This window comes from Eucyclogobius newberryi, unplaced genomic scaffold (assembly GCF_026437365.1).
Source record: "Eucyclogobius newberryi isolate DKJ021-1_F unplaced genomic scaffold, fEucNew1.0.hap1 SCAF_6, whole genome shotgun sequence".
Taxonomy (NCBI): Eukaryota; Metazoa; Chordata; class Actinopteri; order Gobiiformes; family Gobiidae; genus Eucyclogobius; species Eucyclogobius newberryi.
The window spans coordinates 18,740,421-18,762,737 of NW_027316278.1; the positions used below are offsets into that span (position 1 = coordinate 18,740,421).

Below are 22,317 nucleotides of genomic sequence, written 5' to 3' on the forward strand. Positions count from 1 at the left end.
CAACAGCAGGACCAGGGGGCCGGTAGACTAAAACACAGTAAAAAGGACTTGAAGAACCAACCTTAATCATCTGTGATTCAAAGGAAGTGAAAGTGTGTGAGTCGATGACTTTACACATGTAACGGTCTGGGGACACAACTGCCAGACCTCCTCCACGTCGACCAGGGCGAGGCATCGCAGAAACGGAGCAGCCAGGTGGGCAGAGTTCATTTAGATGAATAAACTCACCCTCTCTCTGCCATGTCTCCGTAAGACACATGAAATCAAGGTTTTGTCTTGTAAAAAGTTCATTCAAGGAAAACGCTTTGTTGGCAATTGAACGGGCATTCAACAAGCCGAGCCGGACCGTGGATGACGTCATCGGTTCAGCTGAGCGCAGCGGGACCTGTCGAAGGCACGCCTTACGGTCACGTGATTCCCATCTGTTTCGCCGGTAAGCCGACGAAAACAAGGAAGCGGACGGTGGACCCCAGCGCTCATAATTCCAGCGGCGCGCGGGCTCCAGGAAAACAGCCGCCACATCCCGCGCAGGCTCCAGGACCAGTGCGGCCCCGATGGCCCGTGCAGGCAGCGGGAAAACAGCCGCGATGACACAGACAGGCTCCGGGAAAACAGCCGCAATAACCCGTGCAGGCTCCGGGAAAGCAGCCGTGATGACACGGGCAGGCGGCGAAGACAGCGACGACGAACAGCCGCAAACATCGAGGAGCGGGACCAGGCGCAAGCACCGAGCACGTCTCCCAAAGCCCAGGCTCATGAGCTCCGAACACAAGGCTCGTCTGCGCTTGACTTGCACACCAGATCTTGTGCCTCGTCTCCTCTGCTTCCTCCTTTTCCCCGGGCCTCGGGACAGCAGCAAAACGTCAGGTGAGTTGGGTGGACAAACAAGGGGTGGCGGAAAGGCTTGTTTGTACCTGTCCCATGTGTCGAAAAGCGACTCCATCGTCGCTTTGATGAGGAAAAGTGCGCCACGGTCATAAACCCGCACAGCAGACACACAACAGACTAATGTCTGGGCTGATAAAACTGCATACGATGTAACGATCGTCACAAATAAGCGGCATAACAGGAGTCGAGCAGTGGCGTGGCCGAACACAGGCGCCATCTTGGATCCAAAAGGAGGGGACAACTTGAGCAGGTTGTCATTATGTCAATTATTAAAAATTATGTCAGGTAATTATTAAAAACACAAAATAGATCCAGGAATAAGGCTACTATCCTGGACAGGCCCAACGTTATCGTTCATTACCCTTGAATAGCCGAGAGTTATGTAAGCGACAAAGGATATGTTTGTGCTTTCTGCATTCAGCCATTAAACACAATTGCCCACAAATCATTAGAACTACAGACATCAGGTCACCACTGAAGGAAGACGGAGTTTCGTCCTGTTTTGCAGTTGTTTACAGAACAAGTGCAAGTACCAGTATTCACAATGAAAGGATGTGGACCAGATTAGTTATATAGATATACAATTATAATGTATATCTATAGTTTGAGAAAATCATGTGTGTTGCTAGTTTTAATGCATCCATTATTTTCATTTTAACATAGTTACTTATATACGCTCAAATAATTTAATTTATATTAATTAAATTGTGATGTATTTACAGTTTTTTACGATTGAATAAACACTAAAATGTCTGACTGTCAAACAACCACACCTATGTGCACACATTGAACACTGTCATCAGGCGTGCAAACACAAGATCGCTTAATTATAGACACACCAAACAGGTTTAAGCACTATAAAACTGCAGCAAGTGAGTTCACCAAACTTAACCAAAATGGAAGGAAGAGGAAGAGTGAGGATGAGAGGGGGAATCGGAGGAGGAGGAGGAGCCAGAGGCTGTGCCGGAGGTAGAGGTTGAGGTAGATTTAGAGGTGGAGGTAGGGGTAGAGGTCGAGGTAGAAGAAGAGGAAGACTTCAAGCAGGATTAAGAGGGGGAGGAGTTTGGGAGGGTTCTTTTTTGTACTGGATCAAATGTTATGTTCATGAAAACTGGGAAATGTTTTTTTTTTTGCCATGTTGGCTTGAGTATATGGAAAAAAATAAATGACATTGTCAACAGCATGAGTCTTGTGTCCTGTGTGGTGTCTACAGTGATGCACACAAGTGTGTGTAGTGTTCACTGTGTGTGTTGTAGACATAAGATAAGATAAGATAAGATAAGATAAGATGTTCCTTTATTGTCCCACATGGGGAAATTTCATTGGTGCGACGCAAGTAGATATAGAGGCAGATACAGAAGAAAAGAACAGATCACTTATAGGAAGTCTGAGAAACACTTTCAGTAGAAGATCTCCTATAAATAAAAACTCCCACAGACAAATAAATAAATAAATACCATTGCATGTGATCACGACAGTAATTGCACATGAATATGTGTCACAACAGCACATAGATTGCACATGAATTTCACAGTAATTGCACATGAATCACAACAGTAATTGCACATATGACGGAATTGCACATGGTTAGGTCAGTATTGCGAGTGTTCAGGATTAACAGTGTTTGTTATAAAGTCTGACAGCAGCAGGAAGGAAAGACCTACGAAACCTTTCCTTCACACAGCGAGGGTGGATCAGTCTCTCAATGAAGCTGCTCTCCAGAGCGGACAGAGTGTCCTGCAGGGGGTGAGACTCATGGTCCAGCACAGATGTGAATCTAGCCAAGACCCTTCTGTCCCCCACCTCCTGCACCGAGTCCATAGCGCAGCCCAGGACGGAGCTGGACTTCTTGATGACTTTGTCCAGTCTATTGTGTTTATAGTTGTGCAAATCCGAGCGATGTTTTACAAATTCACGGTGTACTTCACCCATACGACTCTATGCACTTAGAAGCAGAATTGTCCGGAAGTGTTTAAGGTTTTCCTCAACAGTGTGTAACTGGTGCAAACATGGTTAAGTCATATGCAACGTGTGTGTTTCATATGAGAAGAAAATATGGAGTGTTTCATTTTGCAAAGGAGCTAAGGTGTTTTGCTAATTGGGTTTGTGGTTGTGCTAATTGTGTGTAGGGTTTTGCTAAATAAAACAAAACCATCAAAATTGTGTTTATTCAATTGGAAAGAAACTAAATATTTTTTGTGTAATTTATTATTTTCTTAGCTGCTAATTTATTATTTTCTTAGCTGCTAATTTATTATTTTCTTTAACTGCATGTATTGTTGGCAGGTGGTCAGTTATTATATTTGAGCGACATTTACGTCAATTTACTGAAATATATAACCAAGCATTTATACACTGTACCTTCATATTTAGTGTAAAATGGAGCAAGCTGTTAGTAGAAACACCATGCAGAACAGTGCTGACATCTAGTGGAAAAAGAAGAAGCTGTTGTATTTATAGGTCTAAAAATATAGAGATGAGAAAGAATCTAAAATATTCTAAAACTGTATATATATACATACATAAATATATCAAACTTTCAAGAGCAACCAGATACAGATTGTTCTTTCAAAAACAAGATTCGCCTATACAGTATTAGAAGAGATGGCCTGTCATCATTTTATGCAGCCAAACTGTCTTCATGTGCAAAAGATGAGAGAGGCCGCTTGTGTGTGTGAGTATTTGTGAAGGATGGGGCACCACTACAGTCCAAGGAACACGATACTTGATGACCCCCCATCACAAGAATGCAAGTTTCTTTGCTCTCTGCGCATCTGGCCCGACACCCGGTTACCTCTCTGTGAGCACATGTTACTTTTTCAATATTTGCCCCATTGTCACATCCACAGACAGTTTTGTAAAATGATTGTTTGGCTTGAAGCAGCTTGAAGCATTATCTGAGGCTATACAACCCGCATAGGGATTGAACTGAAGGAATTGTCATTGCTGTGTATCAAAGGGTCTCGGTTTAAATGAATATCTTGATACTTTTGGGTAATTTTTCTCAATAAACGTCCATCTGATCAGAAATGAGAAATGTGAAATATCACCTTATAACATTAAAGTTTGTAAATTGACATTGCATTTTCTTTTTTTCTGCATTTTTTGCATTTTTCTTTTTGTAGCTTTTTATTTATTTTAGACAATGTACTCCATATTCTAATTTTGCATATCTGAAAATAAACCAAGAAGGAGTGGCAAGCAGATCACCAGGTGAACCATACCCCAAATCATTGCTTTTTCACAATCTTGAAACATCCACAAGCCTATCACATATCTTTGACATATTCTGTTTTTGTAGTAATCATTAATAGTCATTACTGGTAGCGGTAATACAATACTCATGTTACAACTATGTTTTACAATATACAGTTATGAATCATGAGTATCGTATCACTGTATTGTTTTTAAAAGTACTGAGAACTGCTTGCTTAACCTCGTGCTTGTTCCAGAAAAGGGATACAAAGCCTCTCTTGTTCTATGTGGTGCTTTATCCTCATTACACTTCTCATTTGTTTATACTGTTAACCTCCCTCCTCCTCCAGCCTTCATTAACTCTCTCAGCGTTTACAATTACTGCCCCTCACTCGTGCGCTTAGTGTTTCCAACAGGTTACCGCCAATGGTCTGTGCTTCGATGATGGGCAAAACTTAATGTTTATTAGAACGAAGGCATTAAATTTATTGTATTTGAAAGCTGAGATTTTAAAGAGAAAATAGGGGCTTAAGGAAAGACAGATGAGGACGGTGCAGAGGGAAAATCAGGGCGCAAAGGAGAGCAAAAGACAAGAAGTAATTGGTCCTATGATGGCTTCCAGCTGCATGGACCCCAGCCAACCCAAGTCTTCATGTCATGCATTCGCACGCACGCTAACACCCGCACACTCCAAGTCTGCGGAGTCCCATAAACTTGTAGTTTCTGACAATGTACAATGTTGTGATTTCCAGATATTGTGATATATAGACTTAGTCCCTCAAAAAGGTGGAAAATAATGTTGAAAACTGAGAGTCTGTTGTTGTCCTATGTATGAATTGTGAATGTGCAGAAAAGGATCATTAATTGGACATGACCTGTCAGTGGTTTGCTTGACAACTGATGTAAACATATTAAGATGTGTAAAAGTATGTTTGCCTTATAGTTGCACACATCTGTTCAGACGATAGTAAATTAGCTGCTTTCTCTGCGAGCGCCGAGTCTCTGTCAGTCAAATAAATTGCTCATATGTACAGAGTGTGTAGTTTGTTATAATCATACAGTCATCACACACTGACGAGTGGAAACACAGTAAAGCACATAAATGCTCGTCTTCACAATCTGATAATTTGCAAACAATGTCAACAGATTAATGAGCTGAATAAATGATACACAAGGCAGAAAAACACAGAGGATCAAACGGATCGGGAAGCTCGATGTTTTCCAATTAAATTACTGCTCCGGTTTATGTGATCATGGAGCGCCTTCACAGATGTTCCCACTAAAACTTGTCTTAATGTGGAGATTGGTGTTAGGCTCTTGTCTGTGGAGTTTGACAGGAAGTTTTAATGAGATTATTATTTTATTTTTTTAGGTTGTGCCACCCACCACCAGATGTGTCAACCAGGGCAATTAATTGGATTCTAATTGGATCAAGATTCACTTTTAAAATAGCCAATCATCAGCTTTGGTTATTTCTCATTTGTCAGTAAAACTTGTTTGGAAAGATTAACTAGACTGTTTTTTGTTTGTTTGTTTTTTTAATGGCAGATATTACAATCATCTTGTTTATGTTAATGAAAGTACTATTCAATTATTAATTTGTATTTAATTAAAAAATAAAATTGTATTAAAATTAGTTATCCTTCAATACAAGATAAAAAAACTAAAGCTTTAGTAACCTACATTATGATTTTATTTGGTTATACCGTGTCTTCAAGGCTCAGGTCTCGTTTGAATGTTTCTTTATCCAATGGTTAGTTTGTTGTTTTTATTACATCACAATTCCAATATATTTGTTACAGTCTGTATTGTGCAAACACAGTAATAGCATTAGCTAGTAAATGACTTGACTTTGTTTTATCCATATGTTTTTATTCAGCCCGTGTCCAGGGGAAAGCGTGTTAATAAACTCTTGGTTCACTTGATGCTTGTTGGCACAGTGAACTCAGTGTATCTCTGCCTCACGTCAAAGGCCCTCTCCTCTCCCTCAAACCCCGACAGTCCCTCACTGCTCGGCTCTGCAGCAGCTGGCGAAACCATTAGCAGCTGGGCCCTCGGAAAAGAGAAAAGTCAAATTATTATCGCTGACATTTCAATACTGCCTTTAGTCTGAGCTTCCAAGAGAGTGGCCAAATCCATTCAGGCTAATCTAGACCCTCTTCAAACGGCTTATTCTTACTCAAGACCCTTCCTCTCTAAACCTTTCAATGGTCTCTTGTCACAGTCATATTGAAACATTTACAGTGTGAAGTGCATTAAAACACCGGCGTGTATTGATGTGTAAGCCACAAGACTCTGAATACGTTTAGCGTGGAAAGATGCATGAGAACTGGTTGACTAAATTGCCAGCTACTTTTATGTATTTTGCATGTTTTGTTGGATTTCCTTTATCATCCAATTATAAAACCATTTGCGTTTTTATTTATTGTGGCAAGTTTTATATTTAATTGCCATTCTGGTAGTAATAATAATAATAATGGAGGATGATATGGCAAAAATATGTTTGTGATTAAAAACAAACTAAAATTAAAAACTTTCTATCTATCTATTTCATGACCATTAACAAGACAGTGCCATTTAAGAAGAACATAATCACACTTTTTTCTACAAGGTCTGAACACCACATCCTTTTACTGACAGAGGATTGAAGTAGGAAAAAACAAGTTAATTGACAATTTGGAACAATTGAGCATCAATTTAGATTTTTTTTTTTTAAATTACAGACCAGTTCTCGTGTCAGTAATACAGTTGTTATTATTATCGCACTGTTATTTCTGTTGGAAGTTTCTCTCAGTCAGTTTATTCTTATTCTGGGGGCTGCCATATCAAATTGATTGCTTCCTGTTGTGCATTGATTTTGCATGTTGAGTTAGCGTTTAGGTGTTACATCTATCCAGGCTTGCGTGGCTCCCTGCTGCTTGATTGCTTCTTCTAGGTTGTGGTATCTTAACATCTGTATTCGGGTTCATATTCTTCAGATTCACATTTCTGAACGTCGCACTGGTCCAACGTGCTCTCAGCATTCAGAGCTACTTTATGTGAGCAGCGACCAGGCGCACACGAGAGCCTTATTATGCATTGTAGTAAATGACTAATCTTTAATGAGACCCACAGTTAACCTTTTAATGGCTCTTTATTAGACTAACGAGCTCTGCCTCTGTGCGCAGCAGAGGAAGTGTGTGTGTGCTGATTGGAGAGCACAGCAGTGAAACACTAATTAAGCTGTCGGATGGTGCAGCAGATTAGGCTTCCCCCCTGCAGAGGCTGGGCCCCGGTAGGCAAACAGGCCCCATCCCTCAGCAGGCCAACCCAAATACATCCCCACTCTGCATCCCTCCACACACCCGGGGATCCGCCAACAGCCAACCAGGAATTAGTATATTATATGCATGAATTTCGAAGACGGGGCCAAAAATACATTCTTGTCTGGAAAATGACATGATCTACTGTTACACATGGAGAAACACTGTCTATGCTTCAGTTAACCACAGCATTTAAAACTTCCACCACCAAAAGCTCAACTCAGACCAGAGATAATATCAAAGATGTAGCCAACACAGCACAAATTATTTCAAATAATATTTCTCACTGATTCTATTTGGATAGATTTATACAAATCACTTTGCTAAGATAAGATAACATATTCCAGTGGGAAAAAAACAACAACAGATAACTTAGAAATAACTCTTATAATCTTAATAATAATAACACTCTTATTTACAGCTGTTATATGGACAGAAAATATTGCACCAGAGATGATTGACATTATGTCACAGTATTGCACATGAATATAACAGTATTGCACATGATTATGAGGCTGAGTGTTCAGAGCTAACAGTGTTTGTTGTAAAGTCTGACAGCAGCAGAATGAAAGACCTGTGAAACGTCTCCTTCACACAGCGAGGATGGATCAGTCTCTCACTGAAGCTGCTCTCCAGAGTGGACAGAGTGTCCTGCAGGGGGTGAGACTCATGGTCCAGCATAGATGTGAGTTTAGCCAGGACCCTTCTGTCCCCCACCTCCTGCACCGAGTCCAGAGCACAGCCCAGGACGGAGCTGGACTTCTTGATGACTTTGTCCAGCCTCTTCCTCTCCCTCTCTGTGATGCTGCTGCTCCAGCAGGCCACACCGTACAGGAGGGCTGATGCCACCACAGAGTCGTAAAAGGTCTTCAGGAGTGGCCCTGTCACTCCAAAAGACCTGAGTCTCCTCAGGAGGTAGAGCCGACTCTGGCTCTTCCTGTACAGTCTGTGTAATGCTAATACTTATATATAGTTTTAAGTTTAGTAAATTAGGCCTAACTCAAATGAGCTAAGCATTCTTTGCATTTGCTATTATTGAGAATTTTAAAGTTTTTCATTTGTTTATTTTCCTTCTTTTTATGGGAGTGAATTTAGCTCCACCATCACTTATCTACTCTCAATTGACAGTTTGAGGATCATCCACACTGAAGAATTAAACCCTCAAACTTGCAGTGAAGCACTCCCATCCTAAGCAGTAAATATCCCTTTTAAATGTGATTTATGCCAACTACCTCTGGAGTGATGTAAATCTGTTTTCATCTCTTCCAGCATTGACCTCATCACTTATATACATCAATAACATGCATCTGCTCTCAGTTTACATGAATTAATGAGGAAGATTGCTTTTTCCTTTGACTCACTGATGCAGCTGTCTTTGATCCTCTCATATAGCCATCATTTGCAATGTCTTAAGGGCTGTGTATATTTAATCAACTCCTATAAACAAGACTTTTTTTTTGTGTTACTAGTACATTTGAGATACTTTGGATACTTTTTACTTGTACTTCACTACATTTTAAAGCAGATATCTGTATTTATCTGCTGCTATCTACTACTTTCTAATAACCCTTTGAGGGGTTGTTTTTTAGCACGTTCAAAATATACAATTTACTAGAAAAAAGCAATAGGCCAAAGATCAGTACAATTCTTTATCAAAATCCCCACATATAATGCTTAAACAGTTCTCAAAAGTGAATTTTTAAACTTTAGAGTATAGATTAAAATGTACTACTTACTCTTTTATTTGAGTATTGTTTTGCTCCTGTGTCTTGACAAAATGTAGAACTGGACGTTACTTATAACTGTATCGTGTTCAACATGTTTAAATCTTATAAAATGTTATGACCTAATCCCTAACATACCATCCACATGTGACCAAACCATTCAAATCACAGTCAAGTTATCTAAAAACATCAACAAAACTCATCACCTTAAATAACTACACACTTTTGATTAATCTAGCTAAATATGTTCCCGCTCCAATGGCTGACAGCTTGAAGGGCCAAAGTGGAGTCCCCAATTCACACACATACACAAATACGGTCAGTACTTTAGTGTTGACACAGTCCAGATGTGGGCAGCTCTGTTCCAAATGAAACCGGGGCAGCCATCCAACAACCTCAACCGCTTTCTCCCCATCAAATGATATGTTTACAATAATACTGTTCGGAGACTCCGGAGACACACGGTCCACACACGAATTCCTTAAAGCAGGGGAAATGAACTCATGGAAAAACCTGTGGAAAAGACAAATGCAGTTGGTTTGTTGTCGGCGTGTCGAGGCAGAGAACCCGCTGAAGGTATATGGGATTTGACAAACAGACTGATCAAAAGAGAAGGGAAAGTGGTTGTTATTATTATTGTTTGGATGTGCCTTGTCAGACTGATGGGGAGACGAAGGCAATGGATAGAAAAATAATAGTTTGGTTATGTAATCTGCATCAGGGCTGGAACAGATGAGGGAAAGCACGGCTGTTAGTTCAATGCAGAGGTGCAGCAGGTCATTCTGTACCTAGCGCTCTTCATATCCACTTCAGACACACTATTAGCAGACTATATAGACAATTACCACACACGACACACCAGCAATGATTTATTTTATCTCATTATCGCTATTGCTTTATATTCGAGCAATTATTGTGGTAGCCTAAGGGTGCATGTATTCATTATGTTGATTTGCTGTGCATCCAAGCAATTAAAACCAGTGCCATATGACCACTGGTGATATGACAGAGCAAGTCATATTTATTTAATCAGGAACAAACATAATTTATTTACCAATTTGCAAATGGATTTACTCAACCTACTTATTTCTTTCATTATGCCATCAAATGTTACAATTAGTTACATGTATTGTACTGTATCTTTCACTTTAAATGCCTTCAACCTTGTGACCGACAACCAAAAGGGGCAATTTTGATATCAAATCCATCCACTAAAGTACAAACAAATCCAGAGTAAGAATTTGAAGGTTTGATAAAACGACAAAAACGACAAATGTACTATTCAGTACCAAGCGTAAGTGCGTGAGTACATACAAGACTCGTATGAAGAGTAGAAGAGTCGTATGCATAAGCATGTATTTTACACAAACTTTCAAACTAGATTGCAATACTGAGGAAAAGGCTTCGTTCTCAGGACCACATTTTAATTCGGAGAATAGAATTTTCAACTCAAAATAAGTTTATTTTGTATTACTATATGGTTTGGCCTGTCACAAGCATGACTGTTCCTTGTCGTTCAATATATTGTAGACGGAACAATAATTTGCAGGGGTCAATGTTTAACCTTTTCTTTTTACTATTGAGGGGCATTTTGTGATGTTCTGCACAACAATGAGATCTGAGCCGTATCCGGTTGAATAAATAACTTGTATGACTCATCATAGATGAGTGGCATGAATTAGTTTCTATATTATCATTTATAGTCTATATTTTCTTCAGAAATATATTACACACAAGGTGTTACTGTGACATGCCAATTGTTTTATTTAGCTTGTTCTGGTGCAATCATGACATTCTAAAACTGTATTCAGAAACGATTATTTTTTTGTCCTTTTTTTAGTTTTAGTGTTGTTTTGTGTGTTGTATCAATATTTTTGACCACCCTATTTTGTACTGTGGGTTGTTAATAATAATGGAACTGTCTCAATGCTGCCACATGACAGTGAAGAGTGCTGTGTGTTTCTCCCCCAGCTCTTAGCACACGTTTGCCACCCCGGTGATGTGTGCCTTGCCTGTCACATGGTGTTAAACATTAATGCGTATCTGACAGCTGGCTGCTTCATTATGGGATCACACATGGCAGATTCTCTTACACATGTAAAAATGTTGGATGTGCTCACATAATAAACGCATGTGATACAGTAAATATCTCATTTCCTTCCATTTGTTGCCCTGGACTGTTTCCTAGAGCTAGAAACACAGCTCTTGTTTTGAGATGATCTTTGACAAGCCGCTGCTGTAAAATCTAAAGAACTGAAACATAATGATAATCTAGGGGTGTGTTCCAAACAGACAAGGCAGCCTCATTAGAAGGAGGTTATCGGATGGAAAGTGCCTTAACGCTGTATGGGGCTATACACAAACTTTCACAGCAAGACCTTTCCAACAAAGCTATGTGAAAGTCTTTGAAATAATGTATCGTAGTGTATAATTACATCAGGTTTATGTAGAATAATGATTTGTTTACTGTGGCGCACATCTCTCCTCCTCTGCTTTCACCAAGAATATCTGTATATGTAAATGAGTCATGTGGGTTTTGGTTGTTGAAAATAGCAGTTCCTCAAGAGCCTGAGCATTCTCCCTCTGTAATGTGGACTCTATCTGGGTACAGCTGGGAGAAATAGATGGTGAAAAGGGGATCAATCAGAATGAGGGACTAACTGTGTATAAAGGCCTCGTACGCTCCCCCCATCACGCCTGTGGATGTATATAGTCCCTGCTGCTTGAATCTGGATTTTATTGTTATTTTACTTCTTGCCTATAGTTTCTGGGATAGGCTCCTACCAGTAACCACTGACAGAAGTAAGCAGGAGACGAGCTACAGAATACACCAGCTCAGTTATAGAAAGATCTGTCTTGAGATGTGGGTCTAGAAATGTGTGGCAGTGCTAAAACATTATGCACAGGCACTGCCAAAAAGCTGAGACAGATACAAAAAAACTCATTGTCTAAACATTGAATTCAGGTTTAGGGTGCAATAAATTGTATTATTGTTGTGTATTACCGCGGTGATGCAGGTGTTGAAGTGTGTAGCTGCCAGTCTTCCAGCTTTGCTCTACACACTAACAAACTCTATGGCCCAAAACCAACCGAGGAGTTGAAATCATTTTTAACGTGGAGGCATGCTCCCTGCGCGTCACATAATCTCATTCACCGAGGGGAGTGTGTGTTCGCTGCAGGGAGTCCATTAATAAAATATGACTGTATCATATAATAGACCAGTCTGCCAAATTACAGGAGACAGAAAGACAGCTTATTAGGAGGACCAAGGGGGAGGTGTGTGTGCGAGGGAGATGGAGCCTGAATAGAGAGATTAAGTGGCCTTCTCTCATCAAAAAGCCACATTGACTAAGTGTTCACATCATTAATACGATCCAGAGCCAAGATACTAACAATAGCACAAACTATGAAGGGAGTCACATGACAAGGAGTTTGAACAGAGCTTAAACTCTTTTTTACATGTCCATCTATTTTGTATAGAGAAGGCAAGAGTGCAAAACTAGAAACATTTCATATGACATGCAGGATTTACTGGAGATCCACATTGTTTGGATCTGGAGAACATTTTGAGAACATCACACAGTTTGAATTCAGGTCTGGGCACTTAATCTGTAATATTGAAAGATAGGACCAAAGTGTCTCTGTAGTGAGCACCTTATCCTTCTGCTGCAGGTTATCACTGCACTGTACTAGGAACTGTAACTAACAAACCTGACACATCCCAAATAGGAGAAGCTGGGGACAGAGTCAAACTGCTGTGAGTCACCCTGTCACCGTAGCAACTGCTGCTCCTCGCTGCCATATCTCCTGCATTATCTTTGAACCGCACATAACTTCCCGTGCCACTCATTCTTGCACTGATCTTTCGAGTGAATCAATGAATAACACATTGAGCTGTGCATTTGAATGGCTCAAGTCGCAGTTGAGATTTCTATCAGTCACTGCAGGGAAATACATTCTCAAGGTGCCACTTGGACAAGACAGGTAAAGTGATGCTCTGTTTGCTGTGAATGTGACAGGAGCCCAGGGCTTTTGAAGGGCTCTGAGCCGCACTGATATGTTCCACCACCAGATGGTGTCTCTCCAGAGCTGCCATTACAGAGCACTGAAGGCACTGAAGGGTGCACATGCTCCCTGTCCTATCCATCTTAATAAACACCAGCAACAGTCATCCTCTGAAAACACCAACACAGATAAATTACTCATTTACATGGCACTTAGGAGGCTCTGTTCTGTTGCCAGTGACTAATACTCATTTATTGTGCGGAACTAACCACATAGAGCTTATTCAAAGCTTTCTAATAATTTTAGTATTATATTTAGAAATGTATATTGAAAGTAAACAATACTGTGTACAAAGACTTAAACATCTTGTCTGTAGTAGCCCCCGTGATAATAAATTAACTGTTACATTAGAAGACAGGCTGTGCAGAACTAAAAAGCTGCACTGAAACCCTAACCCTTATGTTAAAGTCTCGGGTCATCTTCCACACTTGCTCTGCACATATCTCTTCATAATTTATTACTGAACCAAGTTATTAAATGTGGCTTGATTTAATGCTTAATAATGTATTATGTAATGTTACATGGCATGCACTTCATAGTCAGTGAAATTCATTGAGCTCCATCTTGCACATTGGCTTTGTCAGATTACACTCAAGATGACGGTGCAACTTGAGAAGAAATGTGTGCTTTGAACTGTCAAGTGCAGCGGGCACTCACTCGACCTCGTGGTGCCTCTCTCCTGCGGTGGTTAGGCTGTTTTACTGATGCAGGTCCTCATCTCATGCTGGAGGAGGTGTACCCAGCCATGTGGGCTCATTTACAGGGATGAGTGCTGTGTGCTGTGGGTGCAGCCTCTATGCAGCCTTGACTTTCATCACAGGTTTTTTTCTGCTCAAGCTCAGTGGTGCCAACAGTACTATCAGTACCACAAGATACACACATTTGGGCAGCTCACCCTGCAACCATGGTAACAGAAGAATTTTACTAGTTGGCAGCAGCCAATAGTGGGGCACTTCCCACTTATCCTCATCCAATAAGAAGGCAGCGAGCAGCCCAACCCTCCAAGACCTGTCACTGTTGGACTAGTGCTGGCAGGATTTAGAGATGTAGGCTTAGCTAATGAACATGAGAGTGCAGTGCAGCGAAGGCATGTGTTCAGAGTGATAGTGAGCGAGGAGGATTTCCCTGCTCTCAACCACTACATGCTGAATCCATGGGCTGTAACATTCATATCTTTGACCATCTGACTTTAACATATTAGATCTCTGACCAGTTTATTGACATAGAACAGTGGAGCTTTAATTAGACTAGAGCTTTCAATAAAACACAATACCCCCAAAGAATAAGAGAAGTGCCACCATGAGCTGTCAATAAAGTCATTTATTATTTCACACAATGGATGACATGAACAACTTTGACGTAGTTCTTCTTTATAAGTGCTCAATGCTGCCAGCCAACATAAGGTTAGCAAAATAATGAGCTTTTCTTTCGGAGGAAAGAGAAAATATAATACAGAAAATAACCTACAAGATCATAAACATGCCAGCAGACATGGATATACATATATTGCATGTACATATGTGCTTAAGACATATATCTGTATGCTGGCGAATGCAAATACAAAATATATGTGTACATTTACACATACATACCTGAAAGATATATGCATATGCATGTGCATCTAGTTTTTACTCTATATGTCAAATATTTTTCATATTAATACAATGTACAAAAATGCTTCATGAATTAAAAAAATTCATTACAAAAAGAAACATATCAAACCATGTACAAGTTCTGCTCCAAATGTAATTCAAATTTAACTTTTGCCTTGTCTAAAATATTTATGCATACAATCTGGTTGAGCATGCAAATAATGAAAACCCACTTTAGAAAAGGTTTGAATATACGTAGTAGGTTGTATACAAACTCAAATATGCCCACACAGTTTGTGCTCAAAATAAGTACATTTATTGGTTTTCATCAAAGATTTTCTGCATTTCCAGCTTTGAACATTATAGCTTAGATCTGGGTGATGTGAGAATGACTACATACACAACTGCTGAGGAGGATCCCACTCAAAGATCTAGAGGAAATTCTGCTGCTTTGCCCTCGATGTAGTCACTGATACTGAGTCAGACATCCCTATGTCAGTATTTCACCTAGAGCCACTGGTCCAGACTGACGGATAAACTCATGCATCTGTAGTCTCTGTGTAAAGTGAAAGCTCTGGGTTTGGACAATACTTGTCAGTGTTAGAAGGCACCGGAGCATTGGCTGGTAGAAAAGACAGACAAGACAGAATCGACTTCTGGCTCTTCAAGTCTCCAATCACAGACCAGTGTAGATAGGGCTGAGCTGCTAAGCGAGAGGTCCCTAAAACTAATGGAGCATAGTCTCAATTCACCACTGCAGACTAGACACAGGACCTTATTTTGTAAAGTGGGATTACTCACATCACATGTTTTTGTCTGTTTCCTCAAGGACCTCAAATCTAGATGCTGCTAATTCTGATAACCCCACTGCCCTCTATTATTGTTTTGTAATTGTCATTTTTGTGTTGTGTAGATTTTATAAGAACTATGCCAATTACCTCCAATTAATGTTGCAACTCAACAGTGATTTTAGAAGAGAAGAGATGATAGGTGAGTGAGGGAACAGCCTGAGCCTGCAAAGCTTGGCCAACATTCATACGGGATGGACGTAATAACACTAAGTACAACAACACTTCAATACTGTAGTATTACATCTGCTTAAGGCTGTACTGCATGGAGCTGCAGTAATTATAGTTCATGTATTGATAGTCACTTTCTGCACAAATTATTACTAGTATTCACAATTCTTTCCATATGAATGAAAATAACACTTTTTTATGATGCAGGGTGGACCCAGAACTGAATTTCCTAATAAGGTCATTGCAAAGCATGGCCTGATGCATAGCAAACAACAATGTAGTATGAGCATGTGTTTTCCATGGCAACATCATCTGCTGCTATTCTGCCCAGCACTTAGCTGTCCAATGACTGATGGTACTGAGTCAGCTTGAAGGAGGCCTAAAGCAGAGTGCATACCCAGTTCAAACTGTTATATCTAAGTATGAAATCTTCAGTAACATGTGAGTGACTGAAGGCAGAGAAGTGGGAGACAGTGGCATGCTCTGGGACAGATTAAGACACATTCATATTTTGGGTCAGGTACACTAACACTGTTTTAGGTTAAACCAATGAAAGAAAACATAAGGCACAAGTTGAATCACTGAAACTAAAATATTCCCATCAAACAGACTATGCTTCTATTCTGAAATAATAGCTTGAGGAAAAGCCAAGCACTATTCTGTGCCACAAACACTCTAAAAATGAGAAAAGCATGTCAGCAAAACATGAACATCCAGGATAGCTACATTCTGAGTTCACATAGGAATGCTTTTAATTGGTGCCAGTGACAAAGTAATCAATAAAACAGAAACATTCTTAAACTGAATTGTGTAACTTTGGTTTCTAAACCTACTACTCTGGACCAAAATGAAGTCAAATTGAAAAACCGAGATTTACTTTTGAAAACAATGAGAGGGAGCCCCTATTTAGATCAGGGTGTTGCTTTGACGCTTTTGGCTGCGTAGCCTGCATATACAATCTGATTAAAATAATGTATGCTCTCTGCAATGGTTCACCATCGCAGAGGATCAAACATAAGGCTGGGACTAGCATGTAAGTGCTGCATTTGATTGATGCAAGGGTATGTTTCATAGTGCATTAAGGTTTTCCAAGAATACACCTGATTCACTTTTATACTGTAATGCCCCCTGGATATATACAGTACACAATAATGAAAAGTATGAATGAGTATGTGGTTCAGTCTGAAAACAAACTTGTTTTGAGTCACACCCATGTCTGCTTTTGGTTATAAAACAATACACATCTTTCATTGTCTATGGTACAACAGATCTATTTGACATATTGTATGCCAGTACATGTCTATAAGCTGGTTTTCCATTGTACAAGGCAGGCAAAAAACAACATAATTTCTATGTACAGTCTCAACAATCTCATCCACTGTATTGCCTTTAATTCACTGCCAAAGAGGCCCGAACATGGAAGAATAAAACAAACAAGGTTTGTCTGAAGACATCCAGCTATCTATTGGAGATAAAAGATGAGGTTTAAAAAATGTTGTCTTTAAACAGATACAACAAAAGGTATAGTGGGGGCCAAGTCAATGGACAAGGTGGCTTTAATACTGCTGTAATCCAAATCTTTGACAAACTTTCATAGAAAGACAAAGATAAGCAGAGATGCACAGTTTAATACAACTTTCCCATTCCCCTGCTGGTAAATATATGGCTGAAGCCACATTCAGATATAGCATCATAAAAGACCATACACATCACCATATCACAAACATAAGAATTACATTATTATCCTAACCTATCAGGACCAAGTATGTATAGATTTCTATAGCATTAGATCAGCGTCAAAGAGTACCATATAGTGCCATGTTAAAGAAAGAGCAGAGGAAACCTAAAAGGCTCATGTCTGGTTTCGATGTAGCAAATAGAGGAATGGCACATTGACCCCTTCTTCCTATTCCTCCTTAACTTTTACAGAGAAGAAAAACTAATCAAAGTGCTCCAAAAAGTCCCAGAATAAGGGCACTGCCTCTGACTTCTCTACCTGTGCTCAGCTGATTTAGACAGTCCTTGTCTCTTTTCGAAACTACTGGCTGGAGGGAGCCCACAAGTTGTCTCTGCTGTGGGGCCTGCCCCTACGTTTCCCACCTTTTGCTGGAGGTACAGAAGTGGCCTGATGTACCACTGTCTCTATTGTGGCCGCGATAGAGTCATGATTGGAGAACTCCAGTGCCTCGGGGGTCAGACTGGGCCTGACACTCTGTCTGCCTGGCAGGTCATCACACCTCTCCAGTACAGGCATCCCCAGAGTCCTCCCATCAGCTCTTCTGTCAGACAACAGGTCCAAGCCTTGCTCCAGCCCACTGGCCACCACAGACTCTACAGGCTGCTTTCTGGGTCGTCCTGGTCGTCGCTTGATGACATTGTTTCCTGTTTTGGCTTGGCGCTGCAATCGCTTGGCACGGAGAATCTTCTGCACATGCTCAAAGTTCAGTGAATGCATCCTTCTCACATTATTTTGGATCTGCTCCACTTCACGACGCTTGTACCTCCGCTTGCCAGCAGCACCTGTGAACAAAGAAATTGATCATAAGCAAGGTGTTACTTGGAAAGGCAGATATAGCTAAGCAGAATGAATATTTTATGGTCATATTTCAGTCAGGATGAATTCATAAAAGACACCCTTTTAGCTGGTGAAAAAAGTCAAGAGCTTCCTGCTAATTCGGTCATATTCATGTAGCTTTTGAAAGCCCAGCTGAGCCAGGAGAGCATATCCTATCCTGTAATTGTCTATACGAGAGCTGTGAGGAGAGAGGAGAGGAGGAGATCCCATTTTGCTAAGCAGGAAATCCACAGAAATGTCTCCTTCATCCATTTAATGTTGCTACATGATAACAACCCTGTACATCTGGAGCAAAGACTGCCAGAATACCATTCATCAACACATGCATTCTGATGCATTTATCTCCTTACACATCCACACAAGTGAAAGAACACTAACTGCTCCCACAAACTAAGGCTTCAGCAGTTCAAAAGGGCTGAGCTCAAGAAATTGGAGCCATATTGTTCCCCTCACACTGGTGATTGGGCACTATGCCCTTTCCATGCGGTTCCTCTTTTACCCATAATTCCCAGTTCCACTCAACCCTTGAACATCAGTTTACATCTTCAATTAAACTGGTAGCCCTGCAATATTCCATTTCCTTTTCAGTTTCAGAAATGCTTCCTGGTCTTGGTCCATGTCTGTCCTTCTTTTTGTTTGTATCCCTGTCTTGTTTGGAGACTCCTCCCTCCTCTCTGTCTGGGCACTGTTCCCAGGGCTGAGACTAAGGCACAGCCAAAATGGAGGAAAAGCACAATCAGACACCAGTCCCTGAGCAGCGTGCACAACATGCAGGGTTGCTTTTATGAGCTTTTACTGCAATTGCTGGATTCCCTGACCAAACCCTCTCCCTTACAGTGCTGCTCATATGCCACATGATTTTTATTTCAAAAGAAAAAAAACATTGGCTATGACCTAAAGTTTCACCAAACATAGCAAATAATGATTATGATGACAACAAATAGGATATAGAATCAATTACATATATACAAATTATACCTTAAAATAAAACCCCTATTTAAAACTCCAGAGAACATCACTCCTTATTGTTGCAGAAGAATTCAGGCCAGGCAGTGAAATTAGTCTAATGCAGAAAGCACTAAGTAGCAGTAGTTTATGAGCTACACACAAGTGTGCTCCCATCCAGTTCTCTCTCACACACACACAAAGTAGCAGAAATTTATGAGCTGCATACACGGAACATAAAACCAGTGACCTTCAGCAGTGAGAGGGGCCATATAGCACTGAGGACCTGTTTCTCGGTGGAATAGGAAGTCAGTACACAACCATCCAAATGTGTTGAGAGCAACTGCATAAAACAACATGCAAGTTATAAAGCCTAGTGGAAGATGTGCTTTATTGTAAACATTGAGTGTTTAAAAGGTAATGACTGCATATCCCTAACTGTCTCCATAAATTCATGTTCTTATATATGTTTCTTATGGAACAGGCGCTCATATTTTAATTGGTCTAAAGCTGTTAAGTGAAGCAGTAAGTCTTGAAAGAGGAGGGGCCGAGAGGATGAGGAGGAGAAGGGTAATGGGGAAACAAGGGGGAGGGTAGACTGAGCAGAGAGAGGGAAGAGGACTAACCAGGGATGTGTTTATGTGGGATGGGGGGGAACAGGAGCAGAGCAAGGGCAAGAAGTGCAGAAACAGCACAAGAGGGACCAGGAAGGATGAGAAGGAAGAAAGGTAGAAAAAGACTGCAGCTTCTAAACCAGGGGGATGGTTGGGGGAGTGGGGGGATCTACGTGAGTCATCCGTGCTGTTCCCCTGGGGTGGGGGTGTACTCTGAGCCCCTGGCTTCTCCTCCCCTACTACTGGACTAGGCCCCAGTCATTAAACCCCTGGCTGCTAGCCAGCTCTTTTAACACAGGCAAGGGCCTTTTACGGTGTGTCTGTAGAAAATAAATCACACTGTGTGAATAATATATCTCTGGCAAAGGCATTGGCAGCGGCAGAGGGAGGGAGAAGACGGAGAGATTGGTGAATTATAGTCATCTCTATCCATGCATTACGTTCTTTCTATAACCGCCAGATGTGTTCAAGACAGACTAATACAGAATGTACCTAAATATATTTCAGCCTCTGAGTGAGGAGACATATTCTGCTCTTTTGTTTGACGACCCTCCCTCTTTGTTTGGTTTTTACTTTAATATTGTGCAGCACATCGTTTTCATTAAATAATAAGTAACTGTTGTAAATATTAAGCCAAAATGATATTCTTCACCACAAAAAAAAACACAATTTTATCTTTCATATACAGACATTTAAGCTACCATACAAAATAAGTGTGATTAATAGTCTTGATAACCAGAATAGATAAAATATCTAATAAATAGACCATTACAGTAGCTATAGAATTTGTAGCGCTAATATAGACCATAAAACATCCTAAATGTCATGTAATGTAATTAGCAGGATATGGTTTTCAGTTACTCCTGAATCTCTTCCTCCTAATAGGGGCGATCATGTTGGAACAATGCATACCGCTGTTGTTATAACAAATATATAAACACAATAAGTATTTGGTATCATGTTGTATATTGTTATTACCTGTGAGTGAGGTGCTGGTACACTTGCTCGGTCCAGGCTGCTGCCCTGCAGTATGAAACGACATGAGGCCTTGATCTCCAAACATAGGAAGCCTTGACGTCTTGCCTCTTCCATTGCATTCCTCTTGTGACCCCAGAAAGAGGTCATACGCTGGTTCTGGCTGCTGTGAATCACTACTGTAGCTGTTAAAGAAGCTTTTGATTGGTTGTCCAGTTTGACGCAGGTGGAACTGGTTGTCAGAGAGAGAGTGAGAGTGAGGTTGCTGATTCGGGTCATCGCCAAACATCCCTAAGCTTGGTGCACGTCCACTGTTTCTCTGCTTTTCCAGAGTCTTGGACGAGCCCTGACTGAAGTCTCTCCTGTCTGTCATCATGCTCAGGCGTGCATTGGCTTTGGCTCCACTGAAGAGTCCTCCTAGATCCTGGTGGTCGCGTGGAGACAGCAGCGGCTCATCTTTGTGCTTATGTTTGTGCTTGTGTTTCCTCTTGTGAAGGCGTAGACCACCTGCACTGCTATTGCCCAGGCTCTCTGCTCTCACAGAAGCCCCTTGCATTGAGCCATTAGCTCCATGGAGCTTGGCCCCTGGCTGGAGATTTGAGTGGGCTGCAGAATGGTAGGCTTTGGGAGGGGGGGCAGCTGGCCTCATGAAGGGTGATGAAGGTGCTGGTCCTAGCGAAGGGTGGGGCAGGTAAAATGGCGGAGCAGGAGGGAAATATCCCAGACCCAGAGGGGCGGCATAAGGCATGGCATAGGGTGCTGCATAGTAATTGCCTCCTGCTAGGGGATAGCCATATCCTTGTACAAAAGGCAGCTTTGATGTGATTGGCTCGCTGGCTTTGGCTGGACGACCCCGTCTCCTTTTCGCCTTCAAGTCAACACTGCGACGCATGTAAGGGCTGGGCTCACAGGGATAGGAGTCATAGGTCATGGGGTAGAAATGGTGGAAGTTTAGGCGGAATATGGAGGGATATGGATGCTGTGGGTAGCAAGTGTATCGTCGGTGAGATACTCTCAACTGCTGCAGCTTTAAGACAACCTGTGGTGAAAAAAACTGTTATTAAAACGAGCCCAAACATTGAACTGAAGATTATTGCTTATGTGCATGTTTCTAACCTCTTCTAATTCAGCCAAAAAGTGCAAATGATCACGGGTCTGTAAGCACTTCCTCTTTCTTCGATGATGTTTCTGTTTCTTCTCCTGCTGCGTAAGGAAGTTATCCACTGAAGTCACCTGTGTCCTGCGATCTCTGCTGGAGGCTTCAAGAGCAGCTGCCTCGGGAGTCTCATATCCACACAGGTCAAAGGAATACCTACAAAGAAGGTAAAGACCAAATGAAAAAAACACTCAAATTGGATTTCGTGTGTGATCGTAAAAGAAGTACTACTTTGTATTTCATTTATTAAAGCCAAAGTGGGCATGC

At 41.0% G+C, this 22,317-nt stretch overlaps 1 protein-coding gene across 2 annotated transcripts in view; it reads right to left on the minus strand.

Moving 5' to 3' along the window:
• Positions 1-14,476: 14,476 nt before the first annotated feature.
• The window catches only part of setbp1 (SET binding protein 1), a 29,121-nt gene continuing 21,280 nt past the window's right edge, over positions 14,477-22,317 (minus strand). For both annotated transcript variants that reach the window (XM_072433012.1, XM_072433013.1), the window contains 3 exons: positions 22,011-22,206; positions 20,898-21,933; positions 14,477-18,305 (listed from right to left, as the gene is read on the minus strand). In XM_072433012.1, the coding sequence (XP_072289113.1) occupies positions 17,824-18,305; positions 20,898-21,933; positions 22,011-22,206 (1,714 nt within the window). In that variant the 3' untranslated portion in view covers positions 14,477-17,823. The remainder of the gene's footprint in view (positions 18,306-20,897; positions 21,934-22,010; positions 22,207-22,317) is intronic.